General features: G+C 44.3%; 2 protein-coding genes across 6 annotated transcripts in view; both read right to left on the bottom strand.

Annotated features, from left to right (window-relative positions):
• The window catches only part of LOC110504279 (phosphofurin acidic cluster sorting protein 2), a 102,699-nt gene extending 91,124 nt beyond the window's left edge, over positions 1 to 11,575 (bottom strand). For 3 of the 5 annotated variants that reach the window (XM_036955338.1, XM_036955336.1, XM_036955339.1), the window contains exon 1: positions 10,562 to 11,573. In XM_036955338.1, the coding sequence (XP_036811233.1) occupies positions 10,562 to 10,677 (116 nt within the window). In that variant the 5' untranslated portion in view covers positions 10,678 to 11,573. Of the gene's footprint in view, positions 1 to 10,561 lie in introns of all 5 variants that reach the window. The other 2 variants (XM_036955337.1, XM_036955335.1) reach the window with 2 other exon arrangements.
• Positions 11,576 to 18,012: 6,437 nt separating this feature from the next.
• On the bottom strand, positions 18,013 to 24,730 carry srsf5a (serine and arginine rich splicing factor 5a). Its single transcript, XM_021585447.2, has 8 exons — positions 24,591 to 24,730; positions 23,962 to 24,096; positions 23,471 to 23,541; positions 23,119 to 23,262; positions 21,386 to 21,458; positions 19,705 to 19,778; positions 19,313 to 19,420; positions 18,013 to 19,027 (listed from the first exon to the last, which is right to left on the bottom strand). Exons 2-8 carry the CDS (start codon positions 24,085 to 24,087, stop codon positions 18,688 to 18,690), a joined length of 936 nt encoding a protein of 311 aa, XP_021441122.2. The 5' UTR covers positions 24,088 to 24,096; positions 24,591 to 24,730; the 3' UTR covers positions 18,013 to 18,687.
• Positions 24,731 to 25,303: the final 573 nt, after the last annotated feature.

The raw sequence follows: 25,303 nt of genomic DNA, 5'->3' as shown, positions 1-25,303 counted from the left end.
ATCCACTATTGTTTATGTTTGCGTCTCAAATGGCATCCTATTCCCTACATCGTGCAGAGGGCCCATAGGGTCCTGATTAAAAAAGGAATAGAGTCCCATTTGGAATGCAGATTTACGTCTGGGTTCTATCAGTTAAATCAGGGTTTTGCTGCCTGCTGCCGTGTTGGCTTTGACTCGTGATTGGACTAGAGCGGAAGGAACCCAAACGCAGAACAGTACAGAAAACACTCATTAAAACGACGTGGACGGTGTTGTATGAATGGACATGGAACACAGGCTTACACATTAATACACACTGTGTTGCATATTAAAAGACTGGATATTTATTTAACCTTTATTTAACTAGGCAAGTCAGTTAAGAACAAATTCTTATTTTCAATGACGGCCTAGGAACAGTGGGTTAACTGCCTGTTCAAGGGGCAGAACGACAGATTTGTACCTTGTCAGCTCAGGGGTTTGAACTTGCAACCTTCCGGTTACTAGTCCAACGATCTAAATATAGTGACAAGGCAACAACAACAAATTTTTAAAAACTGAATACAGGAAATATTGTATTTCCAAAAGGAAGAGTTAACAGGTGAAAATTAAAAAGGGGAGAGCGAGTGAATGAGGAGATGGGAACGAAGGCAGACAGTCAATAAGGCGCGGCGACGAGGCAGGCAGCCAATAAGGCGCGGCGGTGAGGCAGGCAGCCAATAAGGCGCGGCGGTGAGGCAGGCAGCCAATAAGGCGCGGCGGCGAGGCAGGCAGCCAATAAGGCGTGGCGGTGAGGCAGGCAGCCAATAAGGCGCGGCGGCGAGGCAGGCAGCCAATAAGGCGTGGCGACGAGGCAGGCAGCCAATAAGGCGTGGCGACGAGGCAGGCAGCCAATAAGGCGTGGTGACGAGGCAGGCAGCCAATAAGGCGTGGTGACGAGGCAGGCAGCCAATAAGGCGTGGCGGCGAGGCAGGCAGCCAATAAGGCGTGGCGGCGTTGTGCAGTGACGCTTAGTAGAGTCAGCTGAAAGCAGGATTGATCGGCCTGCAGAGAGAGAGGGTATCACAGCACATCAGGAAGGGTGACGGCAGGACAGCTACGTTCCGAAGGGAGCCCTATTCCCTATGTAGTGCACTACTTTAGACCAGGGCCCTATTCCCTATGTAGTGCACTACTTTAGACCAGGGCCCTATTCCCTATATAGTGCACTACTTTAGACCAGAGCCCTATTCCCTATATAGTGCACTACTTTAGACCAGGGCCCTATTCCCTATGTAGTGCACTACTTTAGACCAGGGCCCTATTCCCTATGTAGAGCACTACTTTAGACCAGAACCCTATGACACCCTATTCCCTATATAGTGCACTACTTTAGACCAGAGCCCTATGGGTGAGGCCGATATGGGTCCTGGTCTAAAGTAGTGCACTATATAGGGAATAGGGCTCTGGTCTAAAGTAGTGCACTATATAGGGAATAGGGCTCTGGTCTAAAGTAGTGCACCTATATAGGGAATAGGGCTCTGGTCTAAAGTAGTGCACTATATAGGGAATAGGGCTCTGGTCTAAAGTAGTGAACTATATAGGGAATATGGCTCTGGTCTAAAGTAGTGCACTATATAGGGAATATGGCTCTGGTCTAAAGTAGTGCACTATATAGGGAATAGGGCTCTGGTCTAAAGTAGTGCACTATATAGGGAATAGGGCCCTGGTCTAAAGTAGTGCACTATATAGGGAATAGGGCCCTGGTCTAAAGTAGTGCACTATATAGGGAATAGGGTTCTGGTCTAAAGTAGTGCACTATATAGGGAATAGGGCTCTGGTCTAAAGTAGTGCACTATATAGAGAATAGGGCTCTGGTCTAAATTAGTGCACTACATAGGGAATAGGGTTCTGGTCTAAAGTAGTGCACTATATAGGGAATAGGGCTCTGGTCTAAAGTAGTGCACTATATAGGGTGCCCTTTGGGAAACAAAACAGTAAGGTAACGGTTGCTCTCGCCAGCCATGTCCTGTCTTCCCTCTAGGACCTGCAGTCTCAGCAATCTGGGGTGTGTGTGTGTGTGTGTGTGTGTGTGTAAGTAACTTGGGTGGGTACTGATGGTGGTGTTGGATACCTCTTATATAACAGCAGCAACACTTACTGAATGACTGACACATTCCAGAAGTTACATCATCTTCTGGACACGAAACCATGACATCATCTCTACGGTCTAGTAATCCTTCACATAGTATTATAGTACTTAGATATACTTCACATAGTATTATAGTAGTTAGATATACTTCACATAGTATTATAGTAGTTAGATATACTTCACATATTATTATAGTAGTTAGATATACTTCACATAGTATTATAGTAGTTAGATATAAGTCACATAGTATTAGTGGTTAGATATACTAAACCATGACATCATCCATCTCTAAGGTCTAGTAATCCTTCACATAGTATTATAGTACTTAGATATACTTCACATAGTATTATAGTAGTTAGATATACTTCACATAGTATTATAGTAGTTAGATATACTTCACATAGTATTATAGTGGTTAGATATACTAAACCATGACATCATCCATCTCTAAGGTCTAGTAATCCTTCACATAGTATTATAGTACTTCGATATACTTCACATATTATTATAGTAGTTAGATATACTTCACATAGTATTATAGTAGTTAGATATACTTCACATAGTATTATAGTAGTTAGATATACTAAACCATGAAATCATCCATCTCTAAGGTCTAGTAATCCTTCACATAGTATTATAGTACTTAGATATACTTCACATAGTATTATAGTAGTTAGATATACTTCACATAGTATTATAGTAGTTAGATATACTTCACATAGTATTATAGTGGTTAGATATACTAAACCATGACATCATCCATCTCTAAGGTCTAGTAATCCTTCACATAGTATTATAGTACTTAGATATACTTCACATATTATTATAGTATTTAGATATACTTCACATAGTATCATAGTAGTTAGATATACTTCACATAGTATTATAGTAGTTAGATATACATAGTATTATAGTAGTTAGATATACTTCACACAGTATTATAGTAGTTAGATATACATAGTATTATAGTAGTTAGATATACATAGTATTATAGTAGTTAGATATACATAGTATTATAGTAGTTAGTTCTAGCATCTTCCTCATCTTGGGGATACTACACCATGTCTAGCACACATCGTTCAATAAAACAATGAATTATAGGATATCTATGGTCTGGTTAGCCTTTGTGTTGATTTGTGGATTCACAACATCAACAATGCTACCCATTTAGCCGACTGCTGCCAGCGCCACCACCAGACTGCCATTCGTCCTACTCTACATTCCCTGTGCGGTGCGGTCGGTGCGAGGGAGCTGCGGGAAAAGGGGACAAAGAGCTGAGTGTTCAGATACCCGGGACTCCAAGGCTAGCGTCCCAAAGGGCACCTTTTATTCCCTATTTAGTGCACTACTTTTAAAACAGGGCCTTAGTCAACGGTAGCGCACTACATCGGGAACGGGGTGCCATTTGGTACGATGGTAAAGTGACATCTCAGCATTCTCAGACCTCCAACACACAGGACAGAATAGGACTGTTAGTCAGCCTACTGGGGCCAGCTGCTGCTGTTCAAGGGCCCACTCAACCCCTCCTCTGTCTCAACACACACCCTGCTCTGTGTGTCAGGGGGGGTCACACACAGGGTACACTACAGCATAGCACTGATAGCGTGCGCGCACACACACACACACACACACACACACAGTTAGAGCATTGGGCCAGTAACCGAAAGGTTGCTAGATCGAATCCCCGAGCTGACATGGTACAAATCTGTCGTTCTGCCCCCTGAACAAGGCAGTTAAACCCACTGTTCCTAGGCCGTCATTGTATATAAGAATTTGTTCTTAACTGAGTTGCCTGGTTAAATACAAATAAATAAACACACACAAAGGGTACACTACAGCACAACACTGATAGCACACACACACACACACACACACACACACACACACACACACACACAGGGTTCACGACAGCACAGCACTACTGTTCAGACAGACAAATACAGCTGTGCAGTAGAGTGGAGTACAGAACAAAATTTATGTCAAGAGAATCAAGGGCCTAAGGAGAACAATCCAAGCCTCTTCGTTTAGTGACCAGGTCAGTGGAAAGTGGTGACAGCCAGATGTTGTAGAAGTGACAGTTCCTGTCAGCCATTCTCCTGTTGCCTATAGGCTAAGAATCACTCGGAGTAAACCAATGATGAAGCCTGAATATAAACCCACGTGTTTCATGAGCTGAAATAAAAAAGACCCAAGAAATGTTCCATAAAACGCACAAAAACCTTCCCTCAAAATGTTGAGCATAAATTTGAATACATCCCCGTTAGTGAGCATTTCTCCTTTCCCAAGCTAATTCAACCACCTGACAGGTGTGGTATGTAAAGAAGATGATTACACAGGTGCACCTTGTGCTGGGGTGACAATAAAAGGCCACTCTAAACGGTGCAGATTTGTCACAAAACAAATGCCTCGAGAGGTCTTAAGTTGAGGGAGCGTGCAATTGACATGCTGACTACAGGAATGTCCACCAGAGATGTTGCCAGATTATTGAATGTTCATTTTCTCTACCATAAGCCGCCTCCAACATCGTTTTAAAGAATTTCGCAGTACGTCCAAATGGACTCACAACCGCAGACCGCATGTATGGCGTCGTGTGGGCGAGCGTTTTACTGATGTCAACGTTGTGAACAGAGTGCCCCATGGTGGTGGTGAGGTTATGGTATGGGCAGGCATAAGTTATGGACAACGAAAACAATTGCATTTTATCGATGGCAATTTGAATGCACAGAGATACCATGAAGAGAACCTGAGGCCCATTGTCGAGCCATTTTTTGCACGCCCAATTTTTCAGTTTTTGATTTGTTAAAAAAGTTTGAAATATCCAATAAATGTCATTCCACTTCATGATTGTGTCCCACTTGTTGTTGATTCTTCACAAAAAAATACAGTTTTATATCTTTATGTTTGAAGCCTGAAATGTGGCAAAAGGTCGCAAAGTTCAAGGGGGCCGAATACTTTCGCAAGGCACTGTATGTTTCTTATGCTGGGAATCATTCACAAGTGATAGGCTAATATTGTCACCTTATCTTTTTATTTTATTTATCTAGGCAAGTAAATTCAGAACAAAAACTTGTTTACAATGACGGCCGTCAAACTATTCCTGATGTAATCTTGTCTTTACATGTACTAAATAATATATGTGTGACATTTGTTTTGATTTAGAATGGTCCATTATCACGCACCCGTCTGGAAACAGGGAATGGGGGGGAAAAAGACATGTCATCTACGCACTTAAATAGCAAATGGACGAGGCTTTTCCCTTGGTTCATTTTCATGCCAGCCAGGTAGGCTATACTCCTGTTGTAAAGATAAGCAATGTGCTTAATATTAGGAAAGTTGAGAAATAAATATAGTAAGGCTATAGAAAGCTGATGGGATCCTCCTCTTTTTATTAGAGGCCATCACTCTGTTTTCTCCCACAATTGCAGAGCCGATAGAAATGTTGAGCAACGTGAGCTCATCGGCTCTCATGAAGTGCTTGATTCGATTTTCAATTACATTTGCATTGATGTCAGAGTGCTGAGCGCCAGGCAGTTAATTAAGCAAGTTTGGTCGGCTATTAATGACCACAAGCAGCATCAGAGCTCGGAGAAGCCTGATTACCGTCACTAAACGATCATGTGGAATTTGACTGCCTTCATGACTCGTGACAGCCGATGTGGCAGTAATACGGTCACCGTAGCAACCCTATCCACGGCCCTACCTGTTTTTAAGTATCTGTGAACAGATGCATATCTGTATACTGTAAACTCAGTAAAATCATTGAAAATTATTGCATGTTGCGTTTATAAATATTTTTCCAGTATAGTTTAGTGCAGGGAATGTAATACAGGCCTATAGAGTCAGGGTACTGTAATACAGGCCTATAGAGTCAGGGTACTGTAATACAGGCCTATAGAGTCAGGGTATTGTAATACAGGCCTATAGAGTCAGGGTACTGTAATACAGGCCTATAGAGTCAGGCTACTGTAATACAGGCCTATAGAGTCAGGCTACTGTAATACAGGCCTATAGAGTCAGGGTACTGTAATACAGGCCTATAGAGTCAGGGTACTGTAATACAGGCCTATAGAGGGGTGATGTAATACAGGCCTATAGAGTCAGGGTACTGTAATACAGGCCTATAGAGTCAGGGTACTGTAATACAGGCCTATAGAGTCAGGGTACTGTAATACAGGCCTATAGAGTCAGGGTGATGTAATACAGGCCTATAGAGTCAGGGGGATGTAATACAGGCCTATAGAGTCAGGGGGATGTAATACAGGCCTATAGAGTCAGGGTACTGTAATACAGGGCTATAGAGTCAGGGTACTGTAATACAGGGCTATAGAGTCAGGGTGATGTAATACAGGCCTATAGAGTCAGGGTGATGTAATACAGGCCTATAGAGTCAGGGTACTGTAATACAGGGCTATAGAGTCAGGGTACTGTAATACAGGGCTATAGAGTCAGGGTGATGTAATACAGGCCTATAGATTCAGGGTACTGTAATACAGGCCTATAGAGTCAGGGTACTGTAATACAGGCCTATAGAGTCAGGGTACTGTAATACAGGCCTATAGAGTCAGGGTACTGTAATACAGGCCTATAGAGTCAGGGTACTGTAATACAGGCCTATAGAGTCAGGGTACTGTAATACAGGCCTATAGAGTCAGGGTACTGTAATACAGGCCTATAGAGTCAGGGTACTGTAATACAGGCCTATAGAGTCAGGGTGATGTAATACAGGCCTATAGAGTCAGGGTACTGTAATACAGGCCTATAGAGTCAGGGTACTGTAATACAGGCCTATAGAGTCAGGCTACTGTAATACAGGACTATAGAGTCAGGGTACTGTAATACAGGCCTATAGAGTCAGGGTACTGTAATACAGGCCTATAGAGTCAGGGTACTGTAATACAGGCCTATAGAGTCAGGGTACTGTAATACAGGCCTATAGAGTCAGGGTACTGTAATACAGGCCTATAGAGTCAGGGTACTGTAATACAGGCCTATAGAGTCAGGGTACTGTAATACAGGCCTATAGAGTCAGGGTGATGTAATACAGGCCTATAGAGTCAGGGTACTGTAATACAGGCCTATAGAGTCAGGGTACTGTAATACAGGCCTATAGAGTCAGGGTACTGTAATACAGGCCTATAGAGTCAGGGTGATGTAATACAGGCCTATAGAGTCAGGGTACTGTAATACAGGCCTATAGAGTCAGGGTACTGTAATACAGGCCTATAGAGTCAGGGTACTGTAATACAGGCCTATAGAGTCAGGGTACTGTAATACATACCGATGACACTTCCAATGGTTATTTCAGAACGAATCATTTTCCACCTCAGTGAGTAGGACTGGACACGTTTATATAAAACGGGACACTGCCGTGCTAGACAGAGTCCCAAATGGTGCCCTATTCTCCACACCTTTCGCCAGGGCCCATAATGCACTACTTTTGAATTAGAGCGAGCCCTGTGTGAGAAACAGGACACCATTTGGACACCAGAGGCCTAGCTCGAAGAGAGGAAGCAGAAGCTGAGGTGCAGAGAGTGAACTATAAAAAAGGGAGGTGGTGGAATCAATACAAAGTCACACTGATGCACCACAGGACAAGAGAGACACGCTGAGTGACAGTTCGATTCACACTGAACCAGTCCCACGTGTGTCAATCTAACGACACTACCTATAGCTTCCTCTTTCGACAAAATACGTTGCTGTAGATCAGTGAAAAATACAAATACAAATTTTAAATATTTTTTTGCGGGGGGGGGGGGGGGGGGGGACGACAAAATTCACATAGAAATGTAAGTTATAGATCTGTCATGTGTCTCGTAAGCCAGTCTCCGACGCCGTAGATCTGTTCTACGTGAGCTATTTCTATACTTCTCATTCTTGAGTTTAATTTTTGCATCTTTTTTTCCTTTCGGTTTTGTACACCAGCTTCAAAAACGGTTGAAAATACAATATTTCTGGTTTGGAAAATATATTTTCCCACAGCGGATTAGATGGTGCAATGATTCTCAACACAACGACTGCTTGTTTTGACACATAAAAACTGAACATAGGCAAGCTATTATAATTTTAGCAACCAGGAAATGGTGGAGAGATTTCTGCATATTGCACCTTTAACGGGTAGAAAGAAAGCCATGTATTGAACACCAATGACATTTCATTGATTAGCCTACAGTATGTACGTACAATGGAAGTCATGTGCAATACAGAAATTACTCTCAATTGACCCCAAGATACTATCATGAAGAAGTTATTGGGGGGGGGGGGGGGGGGGGGGACAAGTCAGAGAAGAGAGACCAAAAGGAGATCAACTTTACAAAGGCTGTATAAAAAAAAAATCTGATTTTCAAGAATGAACTCTGAAAATGATGCCAAGGGTTTACTAGTATACAAGCCTCAACACACGCAGGGGGAATAATGTCCTGTAAGCAAATGAATACACTAACGTGTCTGTATTCATGAAGTGTCTCAGAGTAGGAGTTCTGATCTAGGATCAGATCCCCTGTGTTCTATTATATTATGATCTAAAACAAAACTGACCCTAGATCAGCGCTCCTACCCTGAGACAGACAGTGCAGGCCTGCCTGGATAAAGCCATGACATGATACAAACAGCTTCTAGAGGACCGAGTGTTGCTGAAAGTCATTCAGCTTCATCAGAGAAACAAGCTGTCGAGAGTGTGTTGCCAAACCAAATGGCGCCCTGTTCCCTACGGTGGCGTACTGTTCACCAGAGATCTGGTCAGAAGTAGTGTGTCGGGGAATAGTTAGGGTGCCATTTGGGATGCAATCAGCGTTCAAGAGATTTCTGCTAAATCATTCTGTTCGTTTCAATATTTAGATTCAGTTTTGGAATCCATATTCCTGTTCTGCCATTGGGCTAGGCCTCTTTTCCTGTTATGCCATTGGACTAGGCCTCTATTCCTGTTATGCCATTGGACTAGGCCTCTATTCCTGTTATGCCATTGGACTAGGCCTCTATTCCTGTTATGCCATTGGACTAGGCCTCTATTCCTGTTATGCCATTGGACTAGGCCTCTATTCCTGTTATGCCATTGGACTAGGCCTCTATTCCTGTTCTGCCATTGGACTAGGCCTCTATTCCTGTTCTGCCATTGGACTAGGCCTCTATTCCTGTTCTGCCATTGGACTAGGCCTCTATTCCTGTTCTGCCATTGGACTAGGCCTCTATTCCTGTTCTGCCATTGGACTAGGCCTCTATTCCTGTTCTGCCATTGGACTAGGCCTCTATTCCTGTTCTGCCATTGGACTAGGCCTCTATTCCTGTTCTGCCATTGGACTAGGCCTCTATTCCTGTTCTGCCATTGGACTAGGCCTCTATTCCTGTTCTGCCATTGGACTAGGCCTCTATTCCTGTTCTGCCATTGGACTAGGCCTCTATTCCTGTTCTGCCATTGGACTAGGCCTATATGACACAATAAGGTGCCTGAAGAAATAAATCAGAATCCCTTGATTATGTTCTCCCTTGTTGCAGCACCAGATTACACCATGTGACACTGGCTTTATGTTTCAGAGGTCTGTGTTGCCTGGCTGGTGGTCTGTGTTGCCTTGGCCCTCCAGTGGGCTACCACCCCTAGCCTGGCTGGTGGTCTGTGTTGCCTGGCTGGTGGTCTGTGTTGCCTTGGCCCTCCAGTGGGCTCTCACCCCTAGCCTGGCTGGTGGTCTGTGTTGCCTTGGCCCTCCAGTGGGCTACCACCCCTAGCCTGGCTGGTGGTCTGTGTTGCCTTGGCACTGCAGTGGGCTACCACCCCTAGCCTGGCTGGTGGTCTGTGTTGCCTTGGCCTTCCAGTGGGCTCTCACCCCTAACCTGGCTGGTGGTCTGTGTTGCCTTGGCACTGCAGTGAGCTACCACCCCTAGTCTGGAGGAACCAGGCAGCCATCAGTCAGGCTGGTTTCCCCATCCAGGCTTCCCTCTACCCTAAATAACATTGATTTCCTCTTCAGAAGAGGTTTTCACGTTTGGCATGACAACAACCATAAGTGGTGAAGAATAGCCCACTCTCATGTTCCTGGAAATGCCAGCCATATGACGAGAACGTTAGAGAGATGAGGGAGTCCAAGCCATAGAGATCATTCCTAAGGTCCAAACTCAATTGGATGGGTGGCATCCATCTGTTTGAAACTCATTGGTCCTGGGACAAGGCTACTGGCTAGTTTAGCTATGCCTAAACTTTGGCAGAGAGAGTAGACCTACAGCAGTTGTTAGCTAGCTAGTTATTTAACTTAGGAAGAAACGTCCAATTGAATAGGATAGTAATTGTCTAACATTTAGTCACACGGTCAATGCAATGGGGCTGGTTGTTCTTCCGATGCGACAATATAACCATCACTGCAGCTCAGCGGCTGTATCGTCTATCAGAGCAAACTGCCTGCTTGTCTTAGCACTATCAAGTATGTCAAAGTATAGATACTGTGGGGGGGGACAAGGAACACGACTTACCTCGGGATACAACTCGGGGACGATCCATCTATTTCCCATGTGGCGAACAGGTTCATTGGCACCGGTCTGTTGAGCGCCCCGCCACCGAAGCTCAACCGGCCACTTCTCTCCGCCATGCTTCGTTATGAATCTGCCTAAACGTCCACACGAACCGAGGCGGTACAAAAATATATACCTATCTGAATAAAAAAAAGAAGGAATTTGTCTTGAAGTGCGATGGTAAAAATAAAAAATAAAAACACACACACACAAACACACACAAAAAAAAAAAACAGTTCTTCATGCGATTAAATTCGTACAATGTGGAATTAGTGCAGCAGGTTGTTCCGGACCAAATGCTCACATGTCAGACTTGCATACACTGTTCCCTAGAACTGCAGTACTTTGCTCCCACTGCCACCCCCCAGGAAATAACGTCATTGCTGGCCATGGACGCAGCCTTCATTCAGATCAGGGGCACGGGCTGGCGAAGTGGCATGCAAGCAATGTCCTTGAACCGTGCGATTCATCCCAACCTACATGCAAAAATATGTCAAGAAAATGTATAATTTACAATGTATATGAATAGATGTATTGTTATCTAGCTCGAAGACCTCTGAAACAAGTGGAGTTACTACACACATATGTTACATCTTCACTCGTCTCCAAGCAACCGACTAGGCGCGGTCTGCAGGTGCATCTTCTCAAAAAATGTGTTTGTTTTTTTTCCGCTCCTAATATTAGTGCACATATTTTCTGCATTAACATCAGCCCATTGAAATGTGTAAAAAAATGTATCGTTAAAGATTGTCTCTACATATATTAACATAATTGAGACTGTCGCACAGATGTTTGTTTTTTCGTTTCTCCATTACATCGTTACAAGTTTGCTTCGGGTAACCTCGACCAATATCGGACTAAATGAGTCTTAACGTTTTTTTTTGTCGAAGGACCTTCCTTCCGTGTTCTGTTTAAAGGGCGAAATGGCTCTGGAAGCCAGAACAACGAAATAGTGCATCTAAAGATGAATCGATTCTCAATCTCGTTCCCCTCTACTTTCATATCACATCAAAATAATTTCAGAAATGCAACAACAACGAAAAATACACACTTACTATACACCAATGGAGGCTAGTGGGGGGAGTTATAGGAGGACGGGCTCATTGTAACGGCTGGAATGGAATCAATGAAACGGAGTCATAATATGTGGTTCCCATATGTTTCATGTGTTTTTGATACCATTCCGTTTATTCTATTCCAGCCATTACAAATGCTGTGCACTGTTTTCACTGGGTTTTAACACAGTTGCAGAAGACAGTATTTTTCAGTGACCACATGTTTGTGGCGTCTGTCTTCCTTTTTTAAACGCAGGTGTTTTGTAGATACATACAGCTCATTAGTACAACACTCTGTCTTCTGCTTGTTGTCTGTAAACAAGCGCTGTAACGTGGAGATGTGGCTGTGTGGGAACCGTAACCCCCATCAAGGTGAGTATCCATATGTTTCCAAAACAGGCACACCGCAAAGCGATGTGTGTTAATGTTCAAGGCCAAGCGGCTCGCGGCTCTTAACAACCCCAACCTACCTACAGAAGATGCTTTCCTCCAATGATTTATGTGTAATGAGTCAAAGATCAAAGACTATGGGGGTAACCCTGACGATTCAGCGTTCTAATTTAGTGGGTGTTCTGTTGCAGAATTGTAAAGTTTACAAGACAAACGGAAAAGAGGAGGCTGGACTGTCTGACTTTGGACATATGTACTGTATAAACACCATCTATTGGGACTGTCACACAGTTATTTTTATCCCACATACATCATTTACAAGTTTTCTTTGTATGACCTAGAGGATCCGTCACTAATTTTGTCGGAGTTTATTTGCCATTGACACGATAGTTACTAACAAGAGAAACAGAAAGAGGGCTTTTTCCCCCATAGAGGCAATAATGGGTTACCTGATCCATATTTATGCAGGACAATTCAAATTAGGCAAAAAAAAAACGAGCAATCTAAATAATTTCACCAATGCTTCATTTACATTGCGCGTAACTGGGACACAACCAGTAAATTTATTGATTTGAGACAGCTTCAGGACATCATTACCACTTCAGAGCGATCAATGTGTGGTCATCTCATTGAAACGTTCAGTCTACACTTACAGCTCAATTATGCCACCTAGTGGTATATTTAAGCAATAAGGCACGGATTAGGGGTTGGTATATGGCCAATTCTTACGCATGATGCATTGCGGAGAGCCTGGACACAGCCTTTAGCCGTGGTATATTGGCCATATAACACAAACCCCCGAGGTGCCTTATTGCTATTATAAACTAGTTACCAACGTAATTAGAGCAGTATCATACCTGTGGTATACAGTCTGATGTACCACGGCTGTCAGCCAATCAGCATTCAGGGCTCGAACCACCCTGGTTATAAATCGTGATACAGTATGCAGTTGTAAAATACAGTATTCATTTTTCAAATTGTACTCCCAAAACACTTCACATTACTTGGCAAAGATCATTTTTTATTACACCTTTATTTTGACAGGGAATCAAATAGAATAAAACTTTATTGTCCATCACAGGGTGGACATTTTTTCCTTTGGTGGCATCACCTTCCATTATAAAGATTACATACACATGCGTTCTCACATCACAAACACTCCATCACACTGCATAACCTAACAACATACGAGGACATTAATACCTTCACTCACAATTGTCTAGATAGATAAGTACATATACCGATACAATTTAAGTTGCAATTTAGTAGTCCAACAACAGCACAAGGAACGAACAAATGTTTGAACACGTTCTTCTTGACCGTGGGCATTCTGAAGCGCCGGCCAGAGGGAAGTCTCTCCAACTGAGGGTGGGAGGGGTCGCCAACGACAGTCAGTGCCTTCTTTTTGGGTTGCCTTGTTGGAACAGAACGCTCAGGCTGTGCCTGTGGTCGGACCAATTACTCTGCTGGCTGTGTTTACTATTCTGATCACTTTTCTTTAGCGCCTCACACCCAGATTACCATACCAGACTGTCCTATTGAACGTGAGGATGCTCTCCACCAGACTTCTGTACACCCTCTCTCCAGAACATCCTGGTTGACCCCTAAAACGCTTCAATTTCCTAACTAAAAGCAGGCGCTGGCTTGCTTTAAAAAAAAAAGAAGAGAAGAACAGTCTGTGTTCTCTGTAAAACTCAGCTTGTCATCCATTTGTGTCCCTGGGTATTTAAAACACTCAACCACCTCCACTGATTGGTCGTTCAGAGAGAGTGGTTGGAACACTGGCAGGTTGTTGTCTTTGTTGATCAGCTCCTTTGTCATTTCCACATTGTTGTGGAGGGCCACTTGACCGACACCATTCTTGAAGGTTGTTGGTCTGTTTTAAAACAGCTGTCCCCATCTGACAGAGCATCTTTAATAAAGAGTCCCACCAGAGCCGTGTCCTCCACGTACTTGAAAAGCCTCACGTTGTTTCCTTGGATCTTCATCTGGTCAGCGTAGATAAAGAAACAACAGTGGTGTTCAGAGAGAGGATACGCCCCTGGGGTGCCCCTGTGTTCAGAGAGAGGACACGCCCCTGGGGTGCCCCTGTGTTCAGAGAGAGGACACGCCCCTGGGGTGCCCCTGTGTTCAGAGAGAGGACACGCCCCTGGGGTGCCCCTGTGTTCAGAGAGAGGACACGCCCCTGGGGTGCCCCTGTGTTCAGAGAGAGGACACGCCCCTGGGGTGCCCCTGTGTTCAGAGAGAGGACACGCCCCTGGGGTGTCCCTGTGTTCAGAGAGAGGACACGCCCGTGGGGTGCCCCTGTGTTCAGAGAGAGGACACGCCCCTGGGGTGCCCCTGTGTTCAGAGAGAGGACATGCCCCTGGGGTGCCCCTGTGTTCAGAGAGAGGACACGTCCCTGGGGTGTCCCTGTGTTCGGGGTCAGTTCATCAGAGAGAGGACACGCCCCTGGGGTGCCCCTGTGTTCAGAGAGAGGTCACGCCCCTGGGGTGCCCCTGGTTTCAGAGAGAGGACACGCCCCTGGGGTGCCCCTGTGTTCAGAGAGAGGACACGTCCCTGGGGTGTCCCTGTGTTCGGGGTCAGTTCATCAGAGAGAGGACACGCCCCTGGGGTGCCCCTGTGTTCAGAGAGAGGTCACGCCCCTGGGGTGCCCCTGTGTTCAGAGAGAGGTCACGCCTCTGGGGTGCCCCTGGGTTCAGAGAGAGGACACGCCCCTGGGGTGCCCCTGTGTTCAGAGAGAGGACACGTCCCTGGGGTGTCCCTGTGTTCGGGGTCAGTTCATCAGAGAGAGGACACGCCCCTGGGGTGCCCCTGTGTTCAGAGAGAGGACACGCCCCTGGGGTGCCCCTGGGTTCAGAGAGGACACGCCCTCTCCCTGCAAGTCAAGGCATATCGATACCAATGAGCATAATGACAATGTGAAATCTCCAGCAGCTTGGTTTGTTATGTGTTACTGACGAGGCTGGAGACTCAGAAATCACTTTGTCTGATCTGGAGTGGGGCAAAAAAGTATTTAGTCAGCCACCAATTGTGCAAGTTCTCCCACTTAAAAATATGAGAGAGGCCTGTAATTTTCATCATAGGTACTATGACAGACAAAATGAGAAAAAAAAATCCTGAAAATCACATTGTAGGATTTTTAATGAATTTATTTGCAAATTATGGTGGAAAATAAGTCTTTGGTCAATAACAAAAGTGTATCTCAATACTTTGTTATATACCCTTTGTTGGCAATGACAGAGGTCAAACGTTTTCTGTAAGTCTTCACAAGGTTTTCACACACTGTTGCTGGTATTTTGGCCCATTCCTCCATGCAGATCTCCTCTAGAGCAGTGATGTTTTGTTCTCCTTGGAACAAATCAAGGATTTCCTTTCTTTGCCACGGCAAGCAATTTACTCGACCTTTTGTATGAATGGAAAATAGTGTCAGCCTATTTGATTTATTTCCTATTTATGTCCAGTAAGACAAGCGTCTGTAAAATAAATGACCATACCAGACATTTGATCAAAATCGGGGGGAGGGTAAGATATCCCTGGAATGTCCATATTTGAAATGTGTAACTACGGGTGTTTCCACATATAGTCCACTTATAAAAGATCAGATCTGTCGTCTTTAAAAGATCCGATCTCAGTCCTCTTTAAATTGAACTTAAGAGAACTTACCCCTAAGGGGGTTCTTGTGGGAACCCCCTTAGTTGGTGGGGGTTCTTGTGGGAACCCCCTTAGTTGGTGGGGGTTCTTGTGGGAACCCCCTTAGTTGGTGGGGGTTCTTGTGGGAACCCCCTTAGTTGGTGGGGGTTCTTGTGGGAACCCCCTTAGTTGGTGGGGGTTCTTGTGGGAACCTCAGTTGGTGGGGGTTCTTGTGGGAACCCCCTTAGCTGGTCGGGGTTCTTGTGAGAACCCCCTTAGTTGGTGGGGGTTCTTGTGGGAACCCCCTTAGTTGGTGGGGGTTCTTGTGGGAACCTCCTTAGTTGGTGGGGGTTCTTGTGGGAACCCCCTTAGTTGGTGGGGGTTCTTGTGGGAACCTCCTTAGTTGGTGGGGGTTCTTGTGGGAACCCCCTTAGCTGGTGGGGGTTCTTGTGAGAACCCCCTTAGTTGGTGGGGGTTCTTGTGGGAACCCCCTTAGTTGGTGGGGGTTCTTGCGGGAACCTCCTTAGTTGGTGGGGGTTCTTGTGGGAACCTCCTTAGCTGGTGGGGGTTCTTGTGGGAACCTCCTTAGTTGGTGGGGGTTCTTGTGGGAACCTCCTTAGTTGGTGGGGGTTCTTGTGGGAACCCCCTTAGTTGGTGGGGGTTCTTGTGGGAACCTCCTTAGTTGGTGGGGGTTCTTGTGGGAACCCCCTTAGCTGGTGGGGGTTCTTGTGAGAACCCCCTTAGTTGGTGGGGGTTCTTGTGGGAACCCCCTTAGTTGGTGGGGGTTCTTGCGGGAACCTCCTTAGTTGGTGGGGGTTCTTGTGGGAACCTCCTTAGCTGGTGGGGGTTATTGTGGGAACCTCCTTAGTTGGTGGGGGTTCTTGTGAGAACCTCCTTAGTTGGTGGGGGTTCTTGTGGGAACCCCCTTAGTTGGTGGGGGTTCTTGCGGGAACCTCCTTAGTTGGTGGGGGTTCTTGTGGGAACCTCCTTAGTTGGTGGGGGTTCTTGTGGGAACCCCCTTAGCTGGTGGGGGTTCTTGTGAGAACCCCCTTAGTTGGTGGGGGTTCTTGTGGGAACCCCCTTAGTTGGTGGGGGTTCTTGCGGGAACCTCCTTGTTGGTGGGGGTTCTTGTGGGAACCTCCTTAGCTGGTGGGGGTTCTTGTGGGAACCCCCTTAGCTGGTGGGGGTTCTTGTGGGAACCCCCTTAGCTGGTGGGGGTTCTTGTGGGAACCCCCTTAGCTGGTGGGGGTTCTTGTGGGAACCTAACTGCCCAACTGAAACATTTAGATTTGAAAGGACAGCAGGTGCAGCCACTTAAACTGTGATCGTTACATTTTTTCCGTTAAGGAAAGGTTTGTCCCTGGTATAATCTAAACTGATATTGTTTTATGGTAATATATATTTTCATATTAATGCAAATGAACACAATGCAATGGATATCAATCAATAGATCTAAGGATACGTATAAATAAAGGGCTCAGTTGTACTACTGAATGCCTCTTCCGCATTTACCCCAACCACTCTGAATCAGAGAGGTGTGTGTGGGGGGGGGGGGGCTGCCTTAATCAACCTCCACGTCTTCAGAGAACAGTGGTTTAACCTCCATGCTCAGGGGTAGAACGACAAATGTTTTTTTTTTTTTTTAACCTTTTGTCAGCTCGGGGGATCTGATCCAGCAACCTTTCAGTGACTGGCCCAAATGCTCTAACCACTAGGTTACCTGTCTCCGTAGGCTGTAAGAATGTTGGAAGGCTAGCTCTATTGGGTGCAGATGACTGTACTGATCACTTGTGTCTGTGGGTATCCAGATGGAGCATACCAAAGGAATGCCAATTGGTATGTAGTGCAGATCACATTTTACCATCCTCCTCCCTTACCTCTTCAATATGGACAAGTTGTGTATGAAACCATTATCCAGACTTTTTATTCCACATGAACCACACACCAAGGTATGATTTCCGTTGAGTGCATGTTCTGTCCATAGTCTATAGAACATTAGCCTGGTTCCAGATCGTTGTGCCATTTCACTCAACTCCTTGCCAAATATAAATGGCACGACAAACAGACTGGTACCCAGGCTAGAAGAATGTGACATTTTCTGTACAATGGTTTCCTTAATAAAAAGATACATTTTCAAGTATTGTTCTCTTGGGTAGAAAATAAATATTAAAATTGTAGAGTCAAATTTAAAAGTAGTAGTATCCATTTAATAAGAATTATAGTATTTTTCAGCAAATGTTAAAACTAAACCTTGTGTCTGTAAATTATAATGCGTTTCATTTACACGAGGTCTGTCTGAGGTGTAGATTGGAATCACAGACGGGACCAAAGTGGTGATGGAAATATAACCTTGTATTGGTTAGACTCATAACAGAAAACTCGGGGACAGAAAGTTTAACTTTCAAATGGTACAGATGTCATTAAATCACAATGAGACGTACACTCTGCAGTGAGAACGATAAGACAAATCAACAGGAATGTGACCCAATCAAAAGATCTAAAAAAAAAAAAAAAAATCACACTGTTTCCTTAAACGGTTCAGTTTTCCCCAAGGAACATGTTTTAATTATTCAATTATGGCAAAAAAACAAAAACAATTAGAAGTTGAACATGATCCGACCTATAAACACAAAAGGCTCCCAAAACAGAGGAAAAAAACATTACAGAGCATCCAAGATACTGGCACAACAACCAATTCTCTGATTTTAAAAAAATGAGAGATTGTGGGAGTGTGTCGCCAAAGGCAAGCCTCTCCATTCATTCCACACTAGCAAGCAAGCAAGCAGGCCGCCATGGTCTCAGCATGACAACTCTTCAGTCCATACCACTATGAGGCTGGTGGTCACATTAAAAATCAGGACAGGCTTATTGGAATAGATGGAATGGATTTAATGGAACGCTATGAAGGATTCTGTTCCTCTCATTCCATTCCAGCCATTCCAATGAGACGGTCCTCCCTCCAGCCACCACTGCACTACAACACCGAACTACACACACCCCTAGTGGGGCTCAGTGCTGGCTCTCAACCGAAGGGGAGCGAGACCGGGACGGAGACTGCTTCCGGGCCGGGGCAGGGGAACTGGGAGGAGGCGTGCGAGAACGGGAGCGTGGGGGAGGGGTACGGGAGCGAGGGGCAGGGGATCTGGACCGGGACGGGGAGCGCGAGGTGGAGCGATGTGCAGCCCTGCCCGCTCCTGCAGAGGAAGGCTTCTTCTCCGGGGTACGGCTGGCCGAGCGAGATCGGGGGCTCCTGGAGCGGTTACGACTCCTGCTACGGGACTTGGAGCGCGGGGAACGGCTACGGGACCGGGAGTAGCTACGAGAGCCGCGGGAACGACTCCTGCTGTGGCTGTTGGAACAGAAGAATGACAAGTTTTGTTCCCCCCCTCCTACAAGAGCCGTAATATATTACTAACACCCTCCCTGGACACTTGTCAGTCCCCACTTTCACCCACATGCCGGTCTCCAACTCATTTCCTTACTGTCAGAATTGTGTGAAAACTAAAAAATAGAAATAATAAAACAGAAATAATGAGAGCATTGGTTTACAACTAGCTGGAAAATGACAGTCAAGTTCCTTGTGTGTCTCGTCTCAGTGAAACTATAAGATGCAATTGGAAAAGGAGACACTAACCGGCTCTTGCGATCCTCAGACAGTTTCAACTTGCGCCCATTCAAGTCCGTTCCGTCCAGCTTATCAATGGCATTCTTCATATCACTGTGTGATGCGAACTCCACCACCCTGTCGAATCAAATCACATTCAGTCAACAAGCTCATTTCATAATAGCAACCATTCAACCAAAAGGTATGTTTGGTTTGTTTTCAAGTAGAGCAAGACATAATTTTTTTTTAAATTATCAGAAAATGTGGGTTTATTATTGGACAAGCCCGAGGTAGTCTCTTTCCTTTCTCAGTCCATAACGAACATGGGTCATCGTGCAACGAGACCAAAAGTTTTGGTACGGAATACAACTAATGAATAAAGTCCAGATCCTGGGCCAACAGGACAGAGGAACTCTGCTCACCCTTCATTCTTGTTGGTTCTGTGTGCATCCACAAAGGTGACTTCTCCGGCTTTCCTCATCAGGTCTTTCAGGTCCTACGATGAAGCATACGAGTCAGTGACGAGCTAACAGACTGTATAATGTGGCTGAGACGGGTTTACTGTGAACCTGGGAAAGACTAAATCAGTAAACCACGACAACAAAATCCACCCACCCCGTAATACTGACTTCCAACCAAAACACGCTAAATCATGTGATGTTTTAGCATTTTCAGACGAGGCCGCTTTAAGTGATGAGCCACTGAAATAGCTTCGCGGGTAGACCAACTTGGTTTAACTTATCTTACCCATAGGAGAAACATGGTAACACTATTAGTTTCCTTGGTATTGTATTTGTTTGGTGTTCGTTAACAACTAGGATTGACGGAGACTACACATTTATTTATTTTTTTAAACAGAAGATACTAAGGCAGGGAGAACTTAAGAAATTCCTTCCGGGAGAGGGCGGCTTGGAAATGTTAAGAGGTTTGACAACTATCGTGGTTTTAGGGGGGGGGGGTATCGTTTAAAAATAATTCTATGCAATGTAATTCTATTTGACCTTAAACTCCTACTTTAATCAAGGGGTTTCTTTCATTAACCTATTACGTAGCCTAGTATAATTCCATAAGGGCTCATAAAGACTGATAGAAAGCGTTCTCCGGTAAGACTAAGGTATATAATTCTACTTCCTGTTCCTCCCCAACCCTTAAACCCAATCACATGAGTTATATGTTACTTACCGTTCCATACCCAGGAAGACATTAGCAAAGAGCCACTTGTCCAAATAGAGGACCAATGGGAACCAATGCAGTCACAGTGTTAAGCCCTTGAGAAACGACCTCCCTCAGCCTTGACAGACCCGGACTCCGGCCAGCCTCCACAAGGGACCACCAGAGAGCAAGTAGGGGAAGGAACGAAGGAAGAGGGTGTGCAGTGTGCCCAACTGTCAACACACCCAGCTCCATCAGCAACAGATAAAAGAACCAAACGGGAGAGTGTAGGGAACGTGGAGTGGATTGAGGGAGTTACAGGCTGGCTGCAGTCGGGGGGGGGGGTGTTTTCCACCAGACCAGACCACAGAACCTCCAGACTGGGGCTTTACGAGGGACCATCCTAAGGCTATCCTGCGCTAGAGCCCTTTCACCAGCTACGGGGCCCAGCCAAGATTTAGACCAGCGGCAACTGCGTGTAAGGAGAGGCACCAAATGGACACTATTGAAAACACAACCAGCAGAGGGCGCTATGCACATCAGACACCTCCAGGGGAGGCAGTGCATGCAACTCCTTCATAAACTAATAACCAGATAAGAATTTTAAGCTCATTTATAAAAAAAAAAATATATATATATATATATAAAAAAAAGGGGGTTAAGATGTGTTCGGTTACATTTACCTTTAAGTCTAAGAGGTGCTTATTATTTGAAAGATACAGTTAAAACGAAGTCAAGAAATAAACCATTCTGAATTCGTAACGGGTCCTTGCCGTTCTAGTCACCTATTGAACATATTGCTACGTTTTTTTTTATCAATAAAAAAAATAGCATGTTTCAATAAAATGTTAAATAAATGCTGCTTCACACTGACTAAAAAAGGCAGTACCAGATTAAGTAACGGATAATTGTTTTTGTATCACATTGAACCAGATGAGGGTAACCGCTCACCTGCCAACTGATCCGTGACGACAGGTTCTCCACAATGATTCTGTGCTCCGTTCGCACCGGGGGACCATACCTACTGCATGGGTGGGAGAGAGAGAGAGAGAGAGCGAAGTTGTAACGTGGAAGAGATAGTGTTTTATAGGTACCATAGGAACTTTCAAATCGCACTCAGAAAATTACAGAAAACCCATTTACGTTCACACGTTGAACACTAAACTGTAATCACATTGACTAAACTCCATTCACTGCAAAATAAACGTCAAAGCTCTTAAAATTGCCCGGTGTTCCAGAATTCATATAGATTCCAAGATTCCAACCAGGAAGTGGGAAATCTGAGGTTTGTAGTTTTCCAAGTGATTTGTCTATCCAATATACAGTGTAATGTTGGTCATGTTGCACTTCCTAAGGCTTCCACTAGATGTCAACAGTCTTTAGAACGTTGTTTCAGGCTTCTACTGTGAAGTGGGAGCGAATAAGAGCTGTTTGAATCAGGGGTCTGGCAGAATGCCTTGAGCTAAGTCACGCGTTCGGCCGTGAGCTCCGTTCCTTTTCATTTCTAAAGACAAAGGAATTGTCCGGTTGAAACATTATTGAAGATTTATGATTAAAAAAAACATCCTAAAGATTGATTCTATGCAATAGAATCTGTAATTTAAATGTTTAGACTTTTCGTCTGGACCTAGTGCCCGCGCCTTGTGCATTTTGGATCACTGGACTAAACGCGCAAACAAAAAGGAGGTATTTGGACATAAATGGCCTTTATCGAACATTTGTGGAACTGGGACTCCTGGGAGTGCATTCCGATGAAGAACATCAAAGGTAAGTGAATATTTATAATGCTATTTCTGACTCCACAACATGGCGGGTATCTGTATGGCTTGTTTTGGTGTCTGAGCGCTGTACTCAAGATTATTCCATGGTGTGCTTTCGCTGTAAAGCTTTTTTGAAATCTGACACAGCGGTTGCATTAACGAGAAGTATATCTTTAATTATACGCATAACACTTGATATCTTTCATCAACGTTTATGATGAGTATTTCTGTAAATTGACGTGGCTCTTTGCAAAATCACCGGATGTTTTGGAAGCAAAACATTACTGAACGTAACGCGCCAATGCAAACTGAGATTTTTTGATATAAATATGAACTTTATCAAACAAAACAAGTATTGTGTAACATGAAGTCCAGTAAGTGTCATCTGACGAGGATCAAAGTGATTATTATTATTTATCTCTTTCTGTGTTTGTGACTCCTCTCTTCGGATGGGAAAATGGCTGCGTGTTTTTTTAACTTGGTGGTGATCTAACATATGTTGTGTTTTCGCTGTAAAGCAAAAAAAAAAAAAATGTTTTATCGGAGTCGATGGGTAGATTAACAATATGTTAATCTTTCATTTGCTGTATTGAACTTGTTAATGTGTGAAAGCTTCATATTTCTAAAAAATATATTTTAGAAATTCCCGTGCTGCCTTTTCAGCGGAATGTTGTGGGAGGGGGTTCCGCCAGCGGAACGTGTGTCCTAGACAAACTTAGTTAATTAATAACCTATCTTTAAAATGGTGTATAATACTATGTTTGAGGAATTTTAATTATGAGATTTGTTTGTTTGAATTTGGCTGTTGTCAAATCAATCCCGTTAACGCTATTTCAGCCGTAAGAAGTTAAGGACGTTTACATAATGTTGGAAGGCCAAACTGCAAGCGAAGAGGTCGTGAAAGGAGGTTTGAGGAGTCTATACCTGGAGCCACCACTATGACCGCCAGAGCCCTGGCGGTAGCTGCTGAAACGAGGTGAGAAGCGTCCTCCTCCTCCTCCACCACCACCCCCCATCCCTGGTCCACCACCCCTCCCTCTTCTGGAGCGGGCATGCTCTATCGTCACCCTATAGAGACAAAACAGTTAATACTGAGGCTACCAGAAATGACTGATAAAGTAAATTAAATTCACACACTGAATGCAGCTAGGCCCAAGTCAGACAAAGGGCGAAGCAGTTCTGTGTAAATACCACTACTACTATATGGAGTAACCGCCCAAAACACATTTCACCATTGAGCTTTCTTAAATACTGAAGAATGCATCCAAATATTTACCTTTCACTACAGAGTTCCTTGCCATTCAGCTCATATACGGCATCATCCGCATCTCTGTGGTCGTCAAACTCCTGATGAAAGACAAAGGGAAAGGGGGTTATGTAATTAAGGATGCATTCAAAACTGTTTTTTTCCACTGGGAAAAAAAACGAGCGTTGAACTGAAAATCGATTTGAAAGGTCATCCAACTCGGGCCTCTTTCTGGATCTCCGAACTGAAGGTTTCTGACGTCATATTTGATCTCGTATTTTCCCCCGATGTTTTGAACGAAGCATAACAATCCAAACGTTCACTGACCACTATCATATTTTTATTTTTTTACTAACCAGGGTCTGAAATCTGTGCCATGTAATATTTGGGAAAATACATTTCACTACTCAGCGGGCAAAGTTAGGTACATTTTCTACTAGCCCGGTCTGAAAATTAATAGTTATAGGTTAGCTATAACCGTTAGCTGCCCCTAACGCCGCCAATTGGCAAGACCGACTTACCACAAAGCCGAATCCGTTCTTCAAATTTACTTCTCGGATCCGTCCATATCCCTTGAAGAATTTCTCCACGTCTCTCTCACGGGCGTGGGGGCTCAAACGGCCGATAAACACACGACATCCACTCATGATGATACTCTGCATTTAAACGACAAAAATGTTTGGAACAGGAAAGTTTTTCAACTACAAACAGTAACGTTACCCTCTCAAACACGTAGCTAACTAACATTTACTGAGAAGGCCCAGACCAGTGTGGTAGCTAACTAGCCAAAGCGCTAACAATACGTTGCCAAATTAAGCAGCCGTTAGTCATTTTAGTTAATATTAGCCAGATAGTCAGCAAGTTAGTCTAGGTTCGGCAACGTCAACAGTATATTTAACTAGATATACATACGCAACACCAGTTATATACCGTTCTATATGAAATAAATCCCAATCGATAAGGCGCGGGTATGTACACGTTAGCTTGCTAGCTAGCTAGCGAGAAAGTCGTTAAGTATGTCGTGCAGTTAACTTTCTGCTAGCTTAGCTACAATATTACCTCGGCATTCGGATGAACTGTTAATCAGTACATTATGTATTTGCCAAATATGTGTGCCAATCTGCTAAATTATTATAAACGTGAAGCTCACCTTTCTGTCGTCTTTTCGTGACTTCTCACTCGTTTGTGTATCAAAATGGCGACAGCGAGAGGTAACCGGATGTACTTCAGGACCAAGGTGAATGGGTGTGTTCTTAGACCTATCAAAACAAGTTACACAAAACTCCGGATCTGTAAATGAACAAGCTCAACATTATTAACAAACATAAAAAGTATATATATATATATATATATATTTATTTTTTTAATCCCCATCCCAACAGGAGGCCTTTTGTCTTCTGGTAGGCCGTGATTGTAAATAGGAATTTGTTCTTAACCAACTTTATTTTTTATTTTAATATTTAAAACATGCAATCTACTTGCAGTGAAGTCGCTCAACATCTACATCACATTAGTCATCTAACAGACTCCCAACCAGACACACAGAAGCAACCAGGGTCAACTGAAGGTCACGTCGACAGATCTCCCACAAAGTCAAAAACAGGGACCCAAACCTGCGATCCATCAGCCACCAGCCCAAGCTCCCAACCGCCAGGCCACCTGCCCTCCATGATCCACCCACAGTTCCCTAAGAGCTGCCCCTCAACCATCCGAGAGCCCCACAGTCCCCCCCGAAAAACAATTCCACCCCAAGACCCCCCATATATACACACACACACACACACACACTCTCATTCCCACACTGAATGAATGTGTATACTCATGTGTACAACACTGCCCCTCAGTGTCATTCAAAACATACTT

The sequence above is a fragment of the Oncorhynchus mykiss genome, chromosome 19 (assembly GCF_013265735.2).
Source record: "Oncorhynchus mykiss isolate Arlee chromosome 19, USDA_OmykA_1.1, whole genome shotgun sequence".
NCBI classification, from domain to species: domain Eukaryota; kingdom Metazoa; phylum Chordata; class Actinopteri; order Salmoniformes; family Salmonidae; genus Oncorhynchus; species Oncorhynchus mykiss.
Note: the sequence above shows the minus strand (reverse complement) of the source record. Positions and strands in the feature narration are given on the sequence as shown.

What these genes read in the sequence shown, in the direction of transcription:
- srsf5a (XM_021585447.2), bottom strand. Translation starts at nt 24,087, where the DNA reads ATGAGTGGATGTCGTGTGTTTATCGGCCGTTTGAGCCCCCACGCCCGT. An exon ending in GGTCATAGTGGTGGCTCCAG is followed by an intron (nt 21,459 to 23,118) that starts GTATAGACTCCT and finishes CCACCCATGCAG; the next exon opens with TAGGTATGGTCCCCCGGTGC. An exon ending in TCTGAGGATCGCAAGAGCCG is followed by an intron (nt 19,028 to 19,312) that starts GTTAGTGTCTCC and finishes CTGTTCCAACAG; the next exon opens with CCACAGCAGGAGTCGTTCCC.